The following is a 22214-nucleotide window of genomic DNA, read 5'->3' on the forward strand; positions in this document are numbered from 1 at the left end:
AATGGTATAATGGCGATCGCAAAAAAAAAAAGTCAGATTTTCCATTTAATTTCTCTCTCCTCTGTTGTGATCGCACATGAGGATAGAGAACTAAGGCCCCCCGATCACCCCCCCGGTACCTACGTTGTCCCTGCAGGCCCCCATGAAGTCCCCCAGGCCCCCATGAAGTCCCCCAGGCCGTTGGCTTCTTGTTCCGGGAGGAAATGGCGGGAGCATGTGTGGTGCGTCTGCCGAGATCTGCCGGCCGGCACCTGGCAACAATAGGAAATTTTTCCCTATTGATTCATTTTGATCACTGTGATAGACCCTATCACAGTGATCCAAAATAAAAAAATAGTTAATCAAACCACCTTTATCACCCCCTTAATTAGGTTAAATTAACAAAATAAAAAAATTATTTATTTCCATTTTCCCATTAGGGTTAGAGTTGGGCTAAAGTGAGTTAGGCTAAAGTTAGTGTTAGGGTTGGGGCTAAAGTTAGGGTTTGGGCTAGAGTTGGGGTTAGGGTTTGGATTACAGTTATGGTTGGGATTAGGGTTAGGAGTGTGCTAAGGTTAGGTTTGTGGTTAGGGTTGGGATTAGGGTTAGGGGTGTGTTGGGGTTAGGGTTGGAGTTATAATTGGGGGGGGTTTCCACACATCAGGGGATCTTCAAACACAACATGGCGTCCGGTCTCAATTCCAGTCAATTTTGCGTTGAAAAAGTAAAACGGCGCTCCTTCCCTTCGAAGCTCTCTCATGCACCCAAACAGTGGTTTACCCCCACACATGGGGTATCAGCATACTCAGGACAAATTGCTCAACAACAACAAATTGTCCTGGTCATTAGCATGCAAACCACCCTTGGGGTAAAAAGGGGTTATCTATAACCAGTGGCGTAACTACAAAGTTATGGGCCCCGGTGCGAACTTTCAAGTGGGGCCTCCCCCATGCCAAAATACACGCACATCTCCGCTCCGCACACCTTGTACACACGTGGCTCCGTACACCTCGTACACGCACGGCTCTGCTCCGTACACCTCATACACACACAGCTCTGCTCCGTACACCTCATACACACACGGCTCTGCTATATCAATGCTGTAAACCCCTCCTGACCCCACACATAAACCTCTCCCAGCACCATGACAACCAGCACAGCAGAGTCCTGCATACATTGAGGCTCCTGATCATGTGACCCGTGACTCCTCCCCTCCTGTGACCTCATCACAGATCTTGTGCGAACAGAACAGTCATCGTGCGCGCCTTCCCCCTGCACTCTGTAGTCACGGGGCTCCATGTGACTGGTCACTAAGAGGTGTAGGCAGCAGGTCTCATCCTCCATCATATGAGACACTGGGGGGTGGAGTGCACAGCTCAGGGGGAGGAATAACCGAGTCCATGCTGGAGGAGGGGGCGCAAGACGTGATCAAAGCCCAGGTCCCACATGAAGCCGGCTTCTTCTTTGCTGGACTGGGCGGGCCCCTAACCACTCCGGGGCCCCGTTGCAGCTGCGACACCCTGCGATCTCAGAAGTTACGCCCCTGTCAATAACCCACAATGTTATTTGTAATGAGCAAATCATCCAGCCTTTTTTAAAAGCTGTTATAGTGTCTGCCATTACTACCTCTTGTGGTAGGGCATTCCACAGTCTGACTGCTCTAACTGTAAAGAACCCTTTCCTATTTAGCTGCCGGAAATGCCTTTCTTCCCTGGTCCTAGGTGTGGTCCTTGGAAGGAATAATTCATGCGCCAGTTCTTTGTACTGACCACACATATGGTCATAGTCTTGTATTATATGACAATGTTCCTAAAAGGGCCTCCAATATTTTTTGCACGTAGGTCTCTATTGGACTGCTGGCAGCTTAGATCACTTGGCAACAATCATGCCCTGTCCTGTCATTCATGAGCTCAGGTTTACTAATCAGTTAATTTAAATGGAGGATCACATCAAACATTTACTGAAAACATAAAAATGATAACTGCCTATTGTGAATCTATATTACACATGGCTTGTTTTGTTCAGCTGATGTAGTCGATCTGATGAAACAGTCCCTCAGTGCTGACCCTGATATTCTAATACACAAATGGAGGTCCATTAACTCCATCTCATAGGTTGTTCACTGACATTTCTTTTGTGTTCAGCTATGACAAGCATTTCTTTGTGATTGTGTATTTGTACAGTTTGCCAAGAGACAGTTTGGGAAGTTTTCAAGATATTTTGGGACCGACTTCCGGACCAAGCAGAATATCAGCACTGGATGTATTTGTGTGAGGAGGGCACAATGCCAGTATTAGAGATTGGCGAGAGCTTCAGTCAATCAGATGATCATCGCAAGTTGGTCATGGAGGTAAATGACTACACTATTATTTACTGTATAAAGGAAACTCCTAAATCATAGGTTTAATTTTCTCTGAATGAGAAAGCCCTATAGTCTTTTATTCCTTTCCAGTAATGTACAGGGCATTGCATTATTATTATTATTATTATTATTAAAATTTCATTGCACCTTATCTGGTATCAGCTAATAATATATGTATATGGCAACACTTCAGTGCGGCGATGGCAGACATTGTAGCAAGAAGAGTTGAGTATGTGAGATTTGAAAATGGAGACAATTATGCACAATTTACCATTTTCATCTCTCCTTTGCCATAAACATATCGTGCATCTTTAGGTTGGATGTCAATAGTGCCCAGTAGAGACCATTATCTACAGATTAAGCCCTGCTTTACTCTCATTAAACATGGATATGGGGTATGTTAATGTAAAAAAAAGGAGCGGACCGGGGGTACCTCTTTTGTGCCAGGTCCGGAACTGTCGGGGCTGTCACTTTTGTTGTCCGGGGGAAAGCTTAAAAACCCGGACTGACCTTTGCACTCGACAGCAGGGGGCGTGGCTAAGCTAGTAAGTCCAGAGCGCGCGAAAAAGCGGGGACACTTGGCGGGAACATGCAGCGCGCAGCAGGGGAAGTTTGGTGCTCTGTCCTCTGAGCACCGTGACAGCGCAGGCCCGCGCTATAGAACCCCTGCTGCCACTTACAGAGACTGTGACTATAGACCTGCTGTATGCCCATTGGCTCCTGCAAATGAAGGTGCCAAATGCTCCAGGCCAGTAAGTACCGTGCGTGTGCCGCCTAAGGAAGACCGGGTGACTCACCAAGAACTCTGTCCTATCTCACTCGCCTACTTCTGCCGAACTACGTTAAGCTCCAGCAGTGTTGGAGACTGCACTTCACTTTGCACCACGAGTCCTGGTCCCAGGACCCTGCACAGGATGTCGAGGTCAACACCGGACTCATCACGCGCTAACTGCGTTGGCACCAGGGCTGTGGTGTCGGAGTCGTGGAGTCGGTGCTCATTTTGGTGGAGTCGGAGTTGGTATAAAATGGACCGACTCCTAAAATATATAATAAATTGGGCACAGTAGTTCAATGCAGAATGTGCTGAATATTTTTTTATAGGAATTTGGGAAAGTTATGAAATGTCCTATAAATGGCTGTTCTATTCCCGCATCACCAGAAAGGTTTTTGCGCTCATAGATAATGTTTTCAATAGCAAAAGCAGATTAAAAAAACGCCACACAAACTGACATGCTCAATTAGCCCAAAAACGGATCCTCACAAAGCAATGTGTCTGAATGTCATATCTTGAAACCCATTGACTTTGCTGGGATGCCCAGAGTCACTGCATTTTACTGCAAAAAACGGATCCACAAAAACGCTGTGTGTGAATCATGGCCGTAGCCAGCGAGGGGCAGGGGGGGCAGATGCCCCCTCTTAGAAGCAGGGGCATGCACCTATCAAAACTCACTTGTATGCTGCAGTGCTCCCATCCTGCACCGGCTCCAGTCTGCAGGGGGCAATCTCCGCTCCTCTGTCCTGTCTTCTGCCTTCACCAGAGAGAGGAGGGGGAGGGGTGCCTGCCCTGCACAGGATCCGATTCCTGGGCCCCGAGGTGGAGAAAGTGAGAAAGTTGTGCACACACTGCAGCTGGCAATAAGAGATAGTCTGCGAGAGGGACATGCTGGAAATCTGATTGGAAAAGTGTGGAAATTGGTTATTACCGCCAGAACCCCTAAAATTGATTCCATCTTGATGAAACGTGCTGGGAAAGGGGCAATTGTCGATCAAGTTAAGCAGCACTTATTTAATGATTGAGCGATTGCTTGAACTAAAACCGTTTCTTATAGATATGGCAAACCCTCAGGTAACCCTAAATGAAGGTCAATGGACACAGGTGGCTGAATTGAAGGAATTGCTTAATCACCCATTTACCGTGACTAAAAAACTACAAACTGAGGATTTAACTCCTGGCATTTTCATAAGGGAGTGGAAGAACTTGCTATTTTGCCTGTCCCAAAGAGGAGGTTTAATTGCAGATGGCATTTCTGCTTCAATGAAATGGAAAGAGACACAGCTATTGGAAAATAAAATTTTTCTGGCAGCTGTTTATGTGGACCCAAGTCATCATATACTGCTTGATGATCAACAGCTTACTAAAGGAAAAGAAGCTCTGACTGAGGTAGCAGTTAGGATGAGTGGCCTACAGGAGGACTGCCAGACGCAAGAGGACTTGGGTCCTGACAGTGCTACTGCTGCCATATCTTCATCCTCATCAGATGAGGAGTTTGATTTTGACAAGTATTTGGATGACATGGAGCAGGCAAAGCGTTGCCGCAAGGAAAAAGATTTCACTCCGTCTCCTATAGCAAGCAGATTGACCATATTTCAGCAAAATGTTTCACTTGCTCTCAAAGAAATAGAAATATTCAACCGTTCATCAAAACTGACTGTGCATGAGGCAATTCCTTTATACCCGGAAATTGTTAGAGATGTTGCCCATGTGGTTACGGCTTTGCCTTCAACCCAAGTTAGTGTAGAGAGGTTGTTCTCTAGCCTTAAAATTATTAGGTCAGATTTGAGGTCATCTATGAAGGAGGATCTGATGGAGGCAATTTTATTTCTTAGAACAAATTCATAGACTGCACAAATGTTATTTTGTATGTTTTTGATGAAAACTGTTTTTTGCCACTTACATAGTTTATTACATTGTGTTATATATATATATATGTAATCGATATTACATAGTGTATTACATATTTACAATTTACTACAGTTTTTTGTGTTCTAAAGTTGTATTTCAATAAATATATATTATGTTCTATCTAAATATCTTGATTATTGTATCATAAAAATGATTGCATGTCTGATGTTCACATTGTACTACAATACATTTTTCACTTAAATATAAGCAATATATGTGGGAGTCTGAGTCAGAGTCGTGGAGTTGGTGTAAGGGAAATTGAGGAGTCGGAGTCGCAGGTTTGGCTTACTGACGCCACAGCCCTGGTTGGCACCACCGTTTTATCCTAGGACTCTGCAGTCAGGAAGCCGTCAGACTGATAAGTTAACCCTTAATGAACAGTTGCTACACTTACTACAATTATTACCTCACCCTGCACATCTATTGTGCTCATATCATCTACCATACCCCTGTCTCTCCCTTCTCCTCCCTGCGTGGAGTATCCCCCTGTTCAAGTAAAATTAAAGTTAACCCTTGCTCTGCCTCCTGTTCATTGCTGCATCCCGCAATCTGCTCACGCTTGGGTAGTCTGCAAGATGCAGTCCAACAGCACGGATGCGGCAATCCAAGCAGTTAGGGTGGTACCGAGGTCCTGCATATCCCTGTGGGCAATGTTGAGTAACCTCCTGAAGTTTACTAAGAACAACACCATGCTATGGAGGTGAACTGAGTAGATCAGGGGAATGCCATGATGGCTTTAGATGGAGAGGTGAGGGATTCTCTCATGCTACGACCCCCTAGAGAAAGGGACACTTTTAATAAGGTGTTACAAATACTGGAGGAAACACACGGAGACCCCACGGACGTAGGGGGGTTACGCGTGCGTTTATTTTTCCGGGATCAAAGGGAGGGGGAGATGGTGACCACGTACATGATCATGCTACAGAAGATCCACGCAGCCATTACTAGAAAAGATGGCATAGGCATAGGGTCCACTGACATAGTACTGCGGGATCAGTTGGTGACCAGCTTGCGAGACGTGCTGCTGGAACAAGTCTTGCGAGAGCGCTTGCAGGTAAATCCACGCATGACCTTTTCTGAGGTGGGAAGCGAATCGTGCACATGCGAGCAGGAGCAGGGGGTGACAGTCCCGGTGTGAAAGGTTCAGAGTGGAGAGGCATCTGTGACAATGGCCACCGAATCAAGATGGATAGAAGAGTTGTGGAAAGAAATCCAGGATATTTCAGAAGAGTTGGCTGATTCAAAGAAGAAATCAGCAGCATAATCAAACCCACATGGGAGGTAAAACTGGTCCTGAACCTCGTCGCGAAGTGAGAATGTCCCGCAGAGAAGAACTCCCTTCATGCTACAATTGTAGTGAAATTGGACATTTGGCTCTGGGTCGTGTACGATGAGGGTGGCTCCTTCATCGATGTCTGTTAAACGAGGAGACACCGAGGTTGGGGGACGCCGCCCGGAGCCTGAACAGTCAAGAAGGAGAAAGAGAAGTCCCACAAGTCTAGTTTCCCTGTGCCCTCTCGTCTGGGCTGAAATGGATGGTCGGGCCATTCATTGTTTGGTTGATACCGGCTCACAGGTGTCCACGATGCCTGAAACATACTTCCGACGATATTTCCCCGAAGCTATGCGGCAAGAATGGGGCCTGGTGATAAAGTTGATGGCTGCTAATCACTTACCCATCCCGGTTGCAGGGGTGGTCTGGATTCAAATCACAGTCTGTGGTAAAGACCTGGGTCGGAAGGGAGTGGTGCTGACCGACAGAGACGCAGGTAATGGACATGCTGTCACTCTAGGGATGAACGTACTGAAGGAATTCGGAAGTCTTCTCATCAAGTCCCCAGATGTGTTCCTGAAACAGTGGAGCCCTTGCACTCCCCAGAGGAGAGTGTTCCAGCAGCTAATCCATACGGCCCAAGCCCAAGAAACCTCTCGTGACGGGAAGATGTTGGGAAAAGTGATCATTCCAGCCGCAGCCAACCTTGTTCTGCCACTGAGCCATGGTTACTCTGCCCGTCCGGGCTTGTACCCCTCTGGAAGGAGTCGAGATACAGATAGAGCCAACTTTTATGGAGCAACTACCTCCAGGGCTTCTTGCTGCACGGCCGTTAGCTACTGTGCACGATGGGACGGTCCCAGTGCGATGTGTTAATTTGGGAGAAGGTAATCTCATGCATCCACCCTGGAGTGAAGTTGCGTAAATTCTGGGCATGCCAGAGGAGCTAATACCACCACAGGCCGTACAATTGACAGTGAAACAAGGAGATCCTTGGATCGTGGCTGTAGACACATTTTCGGTACCAGAACCTCAGCACCTGCGGGAGGGGCACCGTATTTTGGAGCAAATGCGAGCTGAATTAACAGAACGGCAACAGGTCCAGCAGGTAGAAGCTCTGTTAGGGCGATATCAGGATGTATTTGCACGTCACAAGGACGATTTCGGCTGTACTACGGCAATCACCCACGAGATTCTAACTGGAAATGTCGCGCCCATAAGAGAACGATACTGACAAATCCCATTGCATATGTACCAAGAGGTGAAGGGGATGCTGACAGATGCTACAGAGTGGTGTTCAAGAGAGTCAGAGCCCGTGGGCTGCTCCCATTGTGCTGGTATGAAAGAAAGATGGAACATATCCGTTACCAAGGATTGTGTGATCATTGTCTGCACTGGGAAGTGCAAAATACTTCTAGTTGATGGATTTAGCCAGTGGCTATTGGCAAGTACCTATGTACGAGCACGACTGGGTGAAAACGGCCTTTATACTTCCTATTTGCGTGTTCAAACTCAATCGGATGCCTGGCTAACGCTCCTGGTACTTTCCATAGACTTATGGAGAGGTGTCTAGGTGACCTGAACTTTGAGGCCATTCTCATCTATCTAGACGATATCATTGTGTATGCCGCCAGGTTCGAGGAACATCTGCTGAGACTGGAACAGTTGTTAAGCTGTCTTCAGAGACACGATTTTAAAGTGAAGCCTCAGATGTGTCATCTGTTTCGCACCCAGATTGAGTACTTGGGACATGTTGTCTCTGTAGAAGGGGTGAAACCATCCCGTGAGAAAATTGCCTCAGTACAAGATTGGCCTACCCCGAAGACTGTGAAAGATGTTCGGGCCCTCCTGGGGCTCACTGGGTATTATCGGCGATTCGTAATGCACTTTACTCACATTGTGAACCCCCTGCTGGAACTGTTGAAAGGGGTGCCATCTGGCGTGAAAAACAGGACTATTCTGTGGGGAGATCCCCAGGAGAAAGCATTTTGTGCTTTCAAGGTGGCTTTGACTGAAGCGCCAGTGTTAGTCTATGCAGACTTCTCCCAACCATTTATTCTCCACACTGATAGAAGCCTGCATGACTTGGAGCTGTGTTGTCCCAGATCAAAGATGGAAAAGAGAGCGAGTAATCGCCCGCGCGAACCGGTCCCTCCTCTACTCTGAGCGGAATCCAGACAATTACAGTTCTTTCAAACTGTAGCTGTTGTCATTAGTGTGGGCCATGAATGAGAAGTTTGCGGAATACTTGTCTGGCTCTGAAGTCCTGGTAGACACCGACATTAGCCCCTTGGCCCACCTGGGAAAAGCGAAACTAGGAGCCCTAGAACAGCGCTCGGTGGCTCGGATGGCAAAGTATCAATATAAAATCACCTACAAGAGGGGAGCTGAGAATACTCATCCTTCTCCAGGGTGACACGTGAGAAACCTGGGACCAACCAAGACAAAGAACTGGAGGCTGAAGAGGTCCCTGAGTTCCGGGATTCTGCCAGGATGTTGGCAGCTACACAGGAACAGGTACAGGCAGTGTCCCGGGAATGCATACTGGGACGATCCCGTGATGAGTGGGTCTGGTTACAACAAGAAGATGGGGAACTCACTCAAATGAGACAGTGGGTAACACTAAAACAACATCCCAGTCAGAGGGAGACAGACGCCCTGTCCCCATGGACTCTGCAGATCCTTCAGCAGTGGGAAAGATTCCAACTGAAGAATGGGCTGTTGTACCAAAAGATCCAACTACAATGGCAACTGGGTGTCACCTGGCAGGTGGTGATCCCTGAGGCACTGTTACCTAAGGTGGCCATGGAAACACATGAAAGAGGAGCTCACTTTGGTCAAGAGAAGACCTTTCAGTGGCTGCAAAAGTTAGTTTATCATCCTCGACTGAAAGACGCGGTGGAAGAGACCTGTTGGCAATGAAGAAACTGCAAATTAGCTAAACCTCCGGAGCAGAGAGCTCACATACAGACCACAGTGACGTCTGCCCCTCTAGAAGTATTGATGAAAGATTACCTGATGATAGGTCCGGCTCACCGTGGATATGAGCATTGTCTGGTGATGACGGATCACTTCACGAAGTTTGCCGTTGGGACTCCGACACGTGATCAAACTGTCAAATCAGTAGCCCATGCCATTTGCAAGAATTTCATTAAACTGTACAGCTACTCGAAGAGAATCCACTCCGATCAAGGCACCTGTTTTCTAGGGCGAGTGATGGAAGAACTGCATCACTTGTACCAGATCGAAAAATCTTGGACGACACCTTATCACCCTCAGGGAAATGGAGCCTGTGAACAGTTCAATAAAACTCTGATCCAGATGTTAAGAACGCTAGAGGAAGATTGAAAAGCCCAGTGGCCTGAATTCATAGCTGAGTTAGTGTGGGAGTACAACAACCGAGTACATCGCACCACCGGTTACTCTCCATATACCCTGCTGTTCAGCCGGCCAGGAAGAGAGATTACTGAGCTGGAGTTGGATCCAGTGGAGGACTAACCGCTGACGGGGCTGTCCACCTGGGTCCAAGAACATTGTCATCATCTGCAGACACTACAGGGTGGACCATTTATATGGATACGCCTGGGTGGGTCATTTATCGAGTTGCATCCAAAATGGCCGACTTCAAAATGGCTGCCATGGTCACCACCCATCTTGAAAAGTTTTCACCCTCCTATATAATAATGTGCCACAAACAGGAAGTTGATATCACCAACCATTCTCATTTTATTTAGGTGTATCCATATACATGGCCCACCCAGGTGTATCCATATAAATGGCCCACCCTGTACATCGTCTGGTGCAGCCAAGTTTTGGGAACTTGAGCATCCAGAGACAGCTCCTCTGCGAGGGACAGCTCTCCAAGCCGGGGACCGTGTGTTGGTCCGAGATAAGCATCCTCGGGACAAACTAGAGTACCAGTGAGAAAAAAACCCGTATCGGGTGAAGTGGAGAATCAACTCTGAAGGGCCTGTCTACGAAGTCCAACCTGAAGGGGAAGAAAATGCCCCCACTAGAGTAGTTCACTGGAATATGCTATGTCCCTGTTTGTCGAGAGATCCAGACCAAATAGAAGAGATGCAAAGTGCTCCTGAAATATTCCCTCCGGCCGTTGCTGATTGTGAAGAATTTCCTGACCTGTCGCCTATAGACCCAGGATAGGGGCAGGTGCCTGAAGTCCCTGCAGTGGCTGCTCCATTGGAAAAGGGCATGTCCCCGCCCTCGTCTGTTCAGCCTGACTTGACTACCCAACCTAACTCGACTACTCCTTTTGATTTACAACGCTCCGAACGGGCGACAGCCGGGCTACCCCCCAACAGATATGATCAAGACCAATTTATTTGGCAACAAATCATTCAAGGAATAGGAGAATGTCAACGTATACTACAAGAACTCTCACCCGTGGAACGGCGACCAAAAGGAGAGGGGTCCAGAACTGATGGGACTGTCACCTTTGTTGTCCGGCAGAAAGCTTAGAAACCCAGACCGACCTTTGCACTCGACAGCAGGGGGCGTGGCTAAGCTAAAAAGGCCAGAGCGTGCAAAAAAGCAGGGAGACTTGGCGGGAATATGCAGTAAGCAGCAGGGGAAGTTTGATGCTCCATTCTCTGAGCACCGTGACAACGCAGGCTCTGCTGCTACTTACAGAGACTATGACTAGAGACCTGCCGTATACCCATTGGCTCCCACAACTGAAGGTGCCAGTATGTACTGTGCACGTTCCGCCTAAGGAAGACCGGATGACTCATCGAGAACTGTCCTTTCTCACCCGCATACTTTTGCCGAGCTACGTTAAGCTCCGGTAGTGTTGGAGACTGCACTTCACTTTGCACCATGAATCCTGGTCCCAGGACCCTGCACAGGATGTCGAGGACTCACCGTCACCGCCGGGAACCGGATCATCAACGCCTTCAGGGCGACACTGGACTCATCATGCGCTAACTGCATTGGCGCCACTGTTTGATCCTAGGACTCTGCAGTCAGGAAGCCGTCGGACTGATAAGTTAACCCTTAATGAACAGTTGTTACACTTATTGCAATTGTTACCTCACCCTGCACATCTATTTTGTGCATATCATCTGACATACCCCTGTCTCTCCCTTCTCCTCCCTGCGTGGAGTATCCCCCTGTTCAAGTAAAATTAACGTTAACCCTTGTTTTGCCTCCTGTCACTGCATTCCGCAACCTGCTCATGTTAGTCTCCTGCCGTTGCAGAGCTACTCCTCACCTTTATTTAGTTGGCCAGGGCGAGGATGTACAGAGGAGACTGACATCAACTTATTCCCTACTCCTGACATGGCCAAGCCAAGCGTGCATGCATGCTTATGAGAATTCTTAGAAAAAAACCGTTGGAAAGAAAGGGGCCGACACTTAAGCAATGTGTAATTTACAGCTATTAAATTGCTTTACTAATAATTGTATCCACTTCAAATGAGTCCATAGACATCAAAATGCAAAAATTATATTTTGATGTTGAATAACACACAGGAGATGGAGAAATTGGGAAATGTGGCGACAACATCAAATTTGAGGGTCAATAAATCTCTAGAATTGCTGACATAGTAGTTGTCAAATGCCGAAAAGAGGAGAATCGGATTGTAATAACTTGTCCAATATATTCATGTTTGGAGTTAGACGCTGCATGACTCATCTGATAACTTATGTTCCGCATATTTATAGATTTCTGTTAAGAATTCATGATAGATTTATAGAGATACAATTCCTGGGATCACAATTGGTGAATTAATTTGCCTTAAAGGTAATCTGTCAGCAGATTTTTGCTTTGCAATCTGAAGACAGCAGGAGATAGAGCCAGAAACACAGAACTCAGGGATGTGTCACTTGTCAGAGTGTGTGCTATTGTTTACTCTCTGTGAAGGATTTATCACTAAAAGATTAGCATTGTCGGACTTGTCCATCAACTAAGCACCTCACTGTACACAGAAAGCCTGGTGTGGGCGAGGTGAGCTGTGGTGTGGGCTGGGTTAGCTTTCTCAGCTCTGCTTCTCTCTAAATCTAAAAACTCTGATTGTGTGAGAACTTCTGCACCCTGAAAACTAAGTGATATATCGTCAGATTCAGGTTCTTTTTTGCCTACGTTCTGGTGCTCTCAGATGAGATAGCACAAACCTCCTGACAGATTCCCTTTAAGTTGATAAACAAGATCACATTTAACTAAATTTAGGAGGACCATGTAAAGGTCAATAAAGTAGTTCAGGAATACTGTATATCCCATGACGTTGACACAGAGCATTTTTTATAACTGCGTACCAAAACCTATTTTACATCATACTGTCAAAGTTCACAACTATAATACTCTCTTACAGAAATTGGCCATGACTAAACATGCAGCTGGCAGGTAGGTCGCAATATGTTCTATATCTCACCAAATATCTTTGACTGGGAAGTTTGTGTTATATTTTTTTCTTTAGTGGTTATCAATCATTTTAGCACATTTATCCAGCCAGTATAAGGGTGCTACACCTTGCTTTAAGTTTTACTCAATCTATGTATTACAGGTTTTAGACAAATGACACAACACTGGAAATATATGACGGCATTAATACTAATGTTGTTATTACTATTGTTGTGACCTGTTAAATAGAATCTGTTACTGGGTCAGAAGTAGGTAATTTTTGCTCTTATTTAATATTTTTTGAGCCATATAAAACCCAATGCCGCGTCAGCATCCTTGCGCTCCTCTCTCTCCTTTCCCTGTGCACGCAGCACTGACTTCCGTCGTGCACGCTCCCCTGCTCTTAAAGGGGCAGCGTGCACACCTGCAAAGATGCCCCCAGCCAATAGTAAAGGCATCCTTCCCAATAGGGAAGTGCCTGAGCAACCCCTTTAGTTTGATAGTGGTAGCTTGTGTGTGCAACAGTATGTTGCCAGGCCTCATGTCCTTAGTCTAAATTAGTTATTCCCCTATCTCAATGTTCCCCAACTCCAGTCCTCAAGAGCCACCAACAGTTCATGTTTTCAGGATTTCCTTATTATGGCCCAGGTAATAATTGCTGTACCTGCACAGGCAATAATTCCATCATCTGGACAATACTAATAAAATCCTGAAAACATGACCTGCTGATGGCTCTTGAGGACTGGAATTGGGGAACACTGCACTATCCTGTACTGTCCCTTTAGTTCTCTGTAGTTTTTTTAAACATGCCCCTAAAGCTACTCCGGCAGTACCTGAACCCTGTAGCTGAGTCAGTAGAATCTGAACCGTTTACTGAGAACTATAGGTCTGAACAAGAACCTATCCCCAAAGTATCTGTTTGTCTCCGAATCCTTCCTGTCGGTGACTCTGCTCCCGTGTCCCTGACTAGCGAACCCGACCCTTTTGATTTGTAGCTACCGTACTGGGTATTGCCTCGGAGTGGTGGTACCTTGCGGCTACCTTCAGCTGACTCCACCTTCAGGAGCTCCAGTGATAATCTGGTAGCCATTTAACTACGCCCCTCCTATGCCAGACCCTGTGGCGCAGTGGGTCCACGAACCACGTGCACCACCGGCAAGCGTTGCAAACCATATAGTTCTAGAGAGGCCTTTTTATTTAGTATGTCCTACATGCTAAGTTTTATGGTCTTTAATAAGGGGATGTTGATCACAGGGCAATTATGCAGTGCAGCCTAAATATATATGCCTCAAGAGCCTCCTATAATCCACACACCCTTGATAAAGACCATAAAATGGGAGCAGAGAGCATCAGCAAATATTGGCCAATTTTGACCTGGTTACTGATCTTCTCTAACAACGTCTGTAACAATGGAGTTTACCTTATAATTTCTATAAAATACTTTATTTTTCTATAAATACTTTATTTATTAATTATTATTAGATGCCACACTTTATAGATTAGCATTAATGTCAATCTCTATCCTCAATGAAAAATCTATTCAGCATCCACAAAAACTTGTAAAAGTGTATGTACATTATAACATTTATAGTAGGTACACTATAACCATTATAGTAGGTATGCTATATCCAGTATAGTAGGTACACTATAACCAGTATAGTATGTGAACTGTAACCATTTTAGTAGGTAGACTATAAACATTTTCAATTCCAACTTATTGACATGATGCCATCATTATTGGTAATTAATACTTGCTGGTTTTATTTTCTGCCTTAAGTTCTTGCAGTGATTGGACGTGCGGGTAAGTTCCTGGTCTTATATATCTGATTATACTTTAGAATGTTGGTAGCTATGTAAGATGCCCAAGTGAGGGCGTTGAGGGCGTGCTTCAGTCCCCACTCGCTTTGGCATCCTACAGACATCTCGTGTCGCAGTCCCGATGTACTGCTATGTGTGAGGGGCATCACACTTACTTTAGGGCTGCAGGCCTCTTCTTCTTCTGAGTCCAGGAATCCCTCTTCTGGAACCCTGGCAAAAATTAATTCAGGAGACACAAGGTTCATAAAAACAGCCAAACTTTTTCTTGGTGAATAGCAGTATGTACAGTATTTACAGGCAGTTGTAGAGGATAAGGCACAATGGGTTGTCCTCTTTCCCACAGGTCCCGGATACAACTTCAGCCCTGGTTCTCGGTATAGGTGGTATGTGCCTCTCATTGGGTTTCCTAGAACTAGGGAATCTCCTCCACCACTAGCAGTATATCCAGATTGCAATATCTTCCGCCCCATGTAGTCTGAGGCCAGCTTTCCCTGTAGCTTCACCAGCTGAGTTTGTCCCAGGCCCCCAATGTCCATCTTGAGGCTGCCCCAGGCCATTAGGCGGAATCACACTGGAGGGTATTTTCAGCAATCCACTTCCCCGAGTATTAAGCCCACGCTATCCCTAGCAGCCTCTTGTTCTAGGTCTGCTATTTCACTCACTGCTGTTACACACTGTCTAGCCCTGTCACTTCCTGGACCTGCCACTAACTCTCATTTCCGCTTCCCAAACTGAGTCGGTCACTACAATTAACCCTGTCTCAGCTAACTGCAGCCCTAGAGGGTATCTTCCCTTTATCACATACATGAACATCAAAAGCATTTAACCCTTGGAGTGTCAGGGAGCAGTCGATTAGCTCACACTTCTGCTATAGCTATACTGTCTGATAACATTACTGGTATGCAGAAATAATACATTCCAAACTGATCATACTATTTAACTAAAATAGTTGAAAACTACCAAGTATACTAAATAACATGGAGTAATCCCATGCAACATATATGGACCCTATGAATAGAGAGGGTTAAACTTCTCTGACATTTTCACACATGATTTGTGAACAAGTGACAATGTGTAGTGGCTTTCCGAGTTATCATATTGATGGTCCTAGTAAGAGACATCACTGTGTGAATTGTGAGGGTCCCACCTCCCTTAATCATCAGGATGGTATTATGTCAGATACTACATTTTACTCTAGTAAACGCTTATTCTAAAATATGCCTCCTGTTTTCCTCCACAAGTTATTAGCAGATGGTGAGGAAGAGCAAATGACACGAGTCTGTCTTGCTTTAAGACACAGATTTATGATGACATTTAGCAACACCAGGGAGGCGGTATTTATTTGTATTGTGGGGTCCCTTCTGTTCTATGGTTGCCACAACAAGCCGGGAGATTTGGAGAGATTAGGATAAAAATGTATAGACCCTAGATTCCTGAAGATTACTGGAAATAATGACAGTGTTAGCCAATATCCTAAGGAATGGAAATAAAGGATAGTTCTGTAAAGAAGTTTTTCTTTTTTTTTCTACTAAGGACTTCAGATTATACTTGGAAGAATAATAAAATGCACAGGCCATTGACTCACAATGACCGATGTACTTTGCCAGCATAGGGGGGGCAGTTTAAGTTGATTTGTTGGATCAGATATATGGATGAGTGAAGGCATAGAAATGGCATGAGGAGGTACTAGTCACAGGATGGATGATAAATGTATGACTACAGAGATACAGAGCATGTGCAACCATCATTTGTATAGACAAGTGGTCTCACATCTTCACTACACTTCACAAAAGGATTAGAGTGTTCCTTGTCATGATCGGTGGAAGTCCAAACATTTGTATCTCCAGTAATCAAATATTTATCATCTATCTTGTGCATAAGTAGTGTGATGTAATGTGTTGTTCATGGGACAACCCATTTAATGTATATTTAGCCATTATGAGCTGTTTTATAGTAGTCCTGACACGACTCTGTTTTCAGGTGTCCTGGGACCAAGGGCTCCTTCCCTGTCCCTAACGCTAGGGAAACCCTCGCTCGCCCTGCTCCCCAGATTACTTCTGATGGTAAAGACGCTGGGGCCATGTACCTAGCCTTAGCTCCTGATACTGCCTTCAGTCTGTACCCTTTCCCCACCCAGGGAAGAGGGGTGTAGTAGTGTACATGGGTAAAGAAAAATGCGAGTGGAGGATGGGGTTAAACCAAAGTAGGAGAAGAAAGGGAATTATCATACATTCAGCAACAATCACAGATAAATCCACCAAATGCCTTCTCCAATAATAACCAACCACAACCTTCAGCCATGCAGAATAAGCTTTCTGAAAATGAGTGCAAGCCAGGGTCCAGGTAATATAGGAGATGGGAGTGACTAACAGTGCACAGCTGAGAGCTTTAACACTCCAGGAGCTGTCACCTCAGAGGATTAACCCCTGCACTGCTAAAATAAATTTACACCGTTTAATATGAAGGTTAAGTACTTCTAATCAGTGCAGGAGTAGGAGAAATCAGATGCTGCAGTCTTCTGGCTCCTCTCTGTTGCGGCACACCCATGACAAGACAAGTGGTATCACTGTTATAATTTTTAAAATCCGCTTCTGATGGGATCTTGTTCGACAAGTAATATGCAATGTGAATCCTCATAGCACAGTGCCAACACCAGAAGCAGTGCCAACTAGACGTGCGGCCTCGATCAAAAAAAAAAAATCTTTATTTATATAAAGCCAACATATTCTGCAGCGCTTTACAATTCAACAGTTCATATACAAGTCATAAGTAACAGCGTTAAGGATAATTCAATAAGCAAAATTAATGATGACCCTGCCCGTAAGAGCTTACTATCTACAATGCAAGTGTATTGAGTGAGGTCAGACACGTCTAGTTGGAATGTGGCCAGAAGTATGCAAATCACATACTTATGGTCACATGACCGCCTGCCCCCAGCACCAGCACAGGAGAATTCTCGCAGCGCAGTTTACGGGATGTGAGGATTCACAAGTCTGCAGTCATATATACTGACTGCAGACATGTAATCTAGGGCTGGACAACTCCTTTATGTAAAACCTGTTGCTGTGCAAAACTACCTGACCTGAAGGCTGTTTGGCTGAATCTTCCACAGTTTTTTTTCCTTCTCTCAATTCCTAAAATATGACCTCTTCTTGTCCGTATGTAAATTTTGTTTTGTTATGCAAAAGGACATGATCCTTATGAAGTTGCACAGAAAGAAGAGTTGAGGATCATTTCCACTTGGCCAACAAGACAAAATGTACCTGCTAGAAGAGAATGGCCATATTTCAGAAGTGGAAAGGTGAAGGAACAGAAAAACACAAAATATCAGATTCGAAAGATCATTGGCATGTAGACCAGATAAAACAACTGCATATTATCGGCAAGTGACAGGTCATCTTAATCAGCTAGCATAAAACTATTTTGTTGCTCATTAGCAGACAACATTTTCTTATAATGTAGCATTTTGTTTTCTGTTGCATAATCATTATGTAATTAGGTTACTAGGTCTTGTCCTAAAATGTCTTTGAGAACAGACATTAAATGTTTATTTAGAGGGATTTTGTCAGGACAAAGGTGAAGTGGTGAAAAGTCCAGGATATGTGCAGTATCTATTCAATTACAAAAAGCTGATTTGAAGTGTTAATAATATGTTGGTATTACAATTTTAGTTATGAGTATTGTTGTTAATGGTAGTAGTTATAGATTTAGAAAAATAGATAATTCATCTAAATCTTTAGGAAGTTTGCTTACTGTACATGACTTGATGAAAGTACTCTGACGTGTTTGTAAGCTGCACAATTTATGCATCTTGAATAAGTCTGCTGGACACCAAGAAAATAAAAGGCATCCAGATTATGTCATGTTGTCACAAAGACAATCGCTGTACATTTATGTTATAGTTTTGGTATCAATTGTCAGTTTTTAAGCCAAAGCCAGAAGTGAAAGGGATAGGAAGTATAAACTTCTGTTTCTAGATGGAAGTGTTAAACCTCTCTAGAGTTTCCCAGACATATTAAATGAAAGTTTGATGAATCTATCACTTTCAGCAGGAATGACCGACCACCTGATGTTTATCATGACAAATGATGTCTGAGGAGAGACGCATTGTTCAGTTTTAATTCCAATGACCCTTTTATTTTCAGGCTAGCTAATCTGCTGCTGAGCGCTCATGTGTAAGGGGAAGTCGGGAGAGATGTTTGGCAGCCGACATCGCTTTCATGTGACATGCTTTAAAGTAAGAAATCTCAGCCACGCTTATCAGCTCAGAGCAGAATGATAGCCACAGCCAGGGCTGTATCTCCCATTAGGCACAAGTGGGCCTGTGCCTGGGGTGGCACCTCAGCAATGTTTTTTTTTTCTTCTTTTCCCTCCAGTCGGTCCATCCCTCCTCCCCCCTCCTCCCTCCTCCCCCCCTCCTCCCTCCTCCCTCCTCCCCCCTCCTCCCTCCTCCCTCCTCCCTCCTCCCTCCTCCTCCCTCCTCCCTCCTCCCTCCTCCTCCCTCGATGACATCATACTCACTTCCTGGCTCCTCCTGTGGTGCTTGCAGCTCCGATGATCTCCGGCGCCGCTATGCTTCCTGACTGTGTGCGCGGTCACGTGGTACCACTCATTACAGTAATGAATATGGACACCACTCTACTCTCATAGGCGTGGCGCCCATATTCATGAGCTTAAAGAGTGGTACCACGTAACCGCGCACTCACACAAACAGGAAGAACAGATACCAGCGCCTGGCTAGAGGAGACATGCAGCAGCCAGGTGAGCTGGATGGAGATTGAGCGGCGTGAGGGGGGGAGAGTGAGCGGCGTGAAGGGGGAGAGTGAGCGGCGTGAGGGGGGGAGAGTGAGTGGCGTGGGGGGAGAGTGAGCGGCTGGGGGGAGGAAGAGTGAGCGGCGTGGGGGAAGAGTGAACCGGGTGGAGAATGAGCGGAGGCTGCACTGGGGAGATGGGTGCAATGGGGAGATGTCTGCACTAGGGAGACGGGTTCTCTGATTCAGTAAATGATTGGTATTCTTTAAGAGAGTCTACAGCTAGAGATCAACGGATTGATCCATGGGGGGTTGAGTTTGAGTTAAATTTCCTTAAATGTGCGGTTTCACTCAAATTCAAATAATCTTTGATTTGATTTGTGGTTTGCAAAAAATACCTTGCCTGACACCATTTTCCACACTGCTTAAAGCGTCAAGGAGTGGGCTAACGTCATTTTGTGTGTCCATATGGGTTTTACCATAATGACCTTCAGCTATGAAATATCCTAGTGGAGTATAGTTTGTATGTAAGAGTCATTTTCCATCTCCAGAGTCACTGAGTACGTCTTTCTCTCCTGTAGAGTGTAAGCTCTTATGATCTGCAGGGTCCTCTTTCTCTCACTTGCCGATAGAGTGAAAGCTCTTATAGTCAGCGGGGTCCTCTCTCTCCTCTCCCTCACGTGTATTTTCCAAGCAATTACAAGCTTTCCAGTGATGAGATTCGTGAAAATTTATTTGCTACGGGACAAATTTTTGACAAATTTAACAAATTTGAATTTCAAAAAATCCACTCATCTCTACTACTGTCACTTAAAAACACTCTTTTGGTTTATATTTTCTCACATCATCCTCAACTATAATTATAATTATTAAGTATGATCCCAAAACTATATAAAAGTTATGTTTTTTTTAATAGATTGAGCTACAGTTTAGGAACCAATATCAGTGTAAGATACCATTTTCCTTTGACAGAACTGCTTCTAGGGGAGGCCATATAAGGCAACAAAATCATCAATCTCATCTGTGGCCTTTTCTAAAACTTTGCCCCTTTTGGTGTTCATGCAATAAGCCCGGTCTGATCATAAGTCATAAGCCCACTAATTTGATTGGTCAACCAATATGATTCTTAGATTGCAACTGTTAAAGACTTTCATCAAATCATTTCTCATAGTCATCATGATAAATTCACAGTGAACTTCACATTTATTAGATATGAATTGATCAGCGTAGTGGATGTTTCCATATGTAGAGAATATTTAGAGATACATGTGGCATAGATGGTCGCTTACATTTTGTTAGCAATGAATGACAAGTTTTTGCTGCCTTTTGAAGTTTAGACGTTTTTATTTTACTTTGAATACCATGCAGAAAAGACATTGCTCTATGGCTTCATCTGTGCAGGTAAGAAGATATAGTTTAGCAGCTCATAGTCTTAGCAGATATATGAAATATTACAGTGAAATCCTATTTGCTTTTAGGAGAGATATTCTTTAGCTTCCAGCACAACTCTTACCAGTAGGAAGCAACACATTATAGGCTACATTCACGCAGGCCGTGGAATTTCTTGAACCAGTTATGTCTTCTAGTTGCAGGTTTGACTAGCTACGTGTGCAGCGTTGTGTTCCCATCCGAGTAATGGACAGGTGCAGGAGGTGTCTGCTATTTACATGCACTAGTCTGGTCTGGATCACATTAGCGTGTGCTGCATTTTTTTCACACAGACGTCTGGTGATCTAGCACGTAGGCTAACATTGGGTCAGTGTGCTATCTGTTTTCCACATGAATAGCAGACTGAAAACACATTAGTCTGAACATACTATTACGTGTATGTAAAGTCTTTAGCATCCTTGTAGAGCTATAGATGTGTAAAATGATATTCAATTACCGAATAATAAAGAATATAAAGCTAGAATACAAGTATAAAATCCACAGCTGTAATGAAATAGTAAAATAAAATATCACTAATGCAAATAGTGTAACTTATGCTTTTTTGGCTGCTCCAATCCCTTCAATTTAGTTTTTTTTAGTTATGTAATATTACTTCTTAAGGGCATGTCACACTAAGCGATATCGCTAGCAATATCGCTATAACTTGTGATGTTATAGCGATATTGCTAGCGATATCGCTGTGTCTGATACTTACCTACGACCCGCTCCCCCGCTGGTTATCGCTGATCGCGCGAGAACGTCCTGGACCGTTTCTCGTCGTCAGCTTCCTGCGGCGCTTCTTGCTGTGACGACGAGCGACGCATGGAGCCGGGCGGGAGGACGCAGGATCGCCTGGTGTGACAGGTAAGTAGCGACCCCCGTCCCCAGCGATGTCGCTAGTGAGATCTGCCTGTGTGGCAGCTCACTAGCGACCACTTAGCGATGTACCAGCGATCCTGACCGCGTCATATCGCTGGTCGGGATCGCTGGTACATCGCTAAGTGTGACAGTACCTTTATACAATTATCTAACATTGTAGAAAGAGCCAATGCTACATTACATATCAGTTGTGATTGAGGGGGTACTTTGAAATTGTCTATTGAGCAGCTTTGCAATTTCCTTATTTCTTGGTTGTTTGGGTGGCATGCACTCTTCCTTGAGTGATTGTTCTGGTCAGGAGCTTCATCCAGCTACAACAAATTAATAGTTAGTGTCAGCGCTGCCCCTGGCCCCGCTGCTGGTCACACCCCCGGTCCGATACTCACCGCCACCGGTCCGGGTTCTTCTGGTGGGGGCTCTCCTCGCACCCCCGTTCGCCCTGGAACCGTCCCGCTGTCCGCTCCGGCGCGCGCCTCCTGTCCTCCTGCTTTCCGGCAGGCGGCTTCCCGACGCGCTCCTCCTCCTCTGCTGTCGGCCGCGCGCACTGTGCCTCTGCGCATGCGCCGGAGGCTGCTTGTCCCTGCAGCTCCTGTACCCTCTGACGTGCCCTGACCCGGAAGCCCCCTCTGACCAATCAGAGGCAGCCACCAGGTATTTCAGGCCGCCCTCCCTCAGTGGAGGCGCCT

The 22214-nt window shown here is 45.3% G+C and overlaps 1 protein-coding gene across 1 annotated transcript in view; it reads left to right on the plus strand.

The window, feature by feature from the left end:
- IMPG2 (interphotoreceptor matrix proteoglycan 2) overlaps positions 1–22214 on the plus strand; it is a 169696-nt gene that overhangs the window by 114313 nt on the left and 33169 nt on the right. Inside the window, exons 3-5 of the mRNA XM_073586264.1 lie at positions 2163–2329; positions 12624–12655; positions 14430–14453. Of these exons, the coding sequence (XP_073442365.1) occupies positions 2163–2329; positions 12624–12655; positions 14430–14453 (223 nt within the window). The remainder of the gene's footprint in view (positions 1–2162; positions 2330–12623; positions 12656–14429; positions 14454–22214) is intronic.

Source organism: Dendrobates tinctorius, unplaced genomic scaffold (genome assembly GCF_039654945.1).
Source record: "Dendrobates tinctorius isolate UK_male_01 unplaced genomic scaffold, ASM3965494v1 ptg000091l, whole genome shotgun sequence".
NCBI classification, from domain to species: Eukaryota; Metazoa; Chordata; class Amphibia; order Anura; family Dendrobatidae; genus Dendrobates; species Dendrobates tinctorius.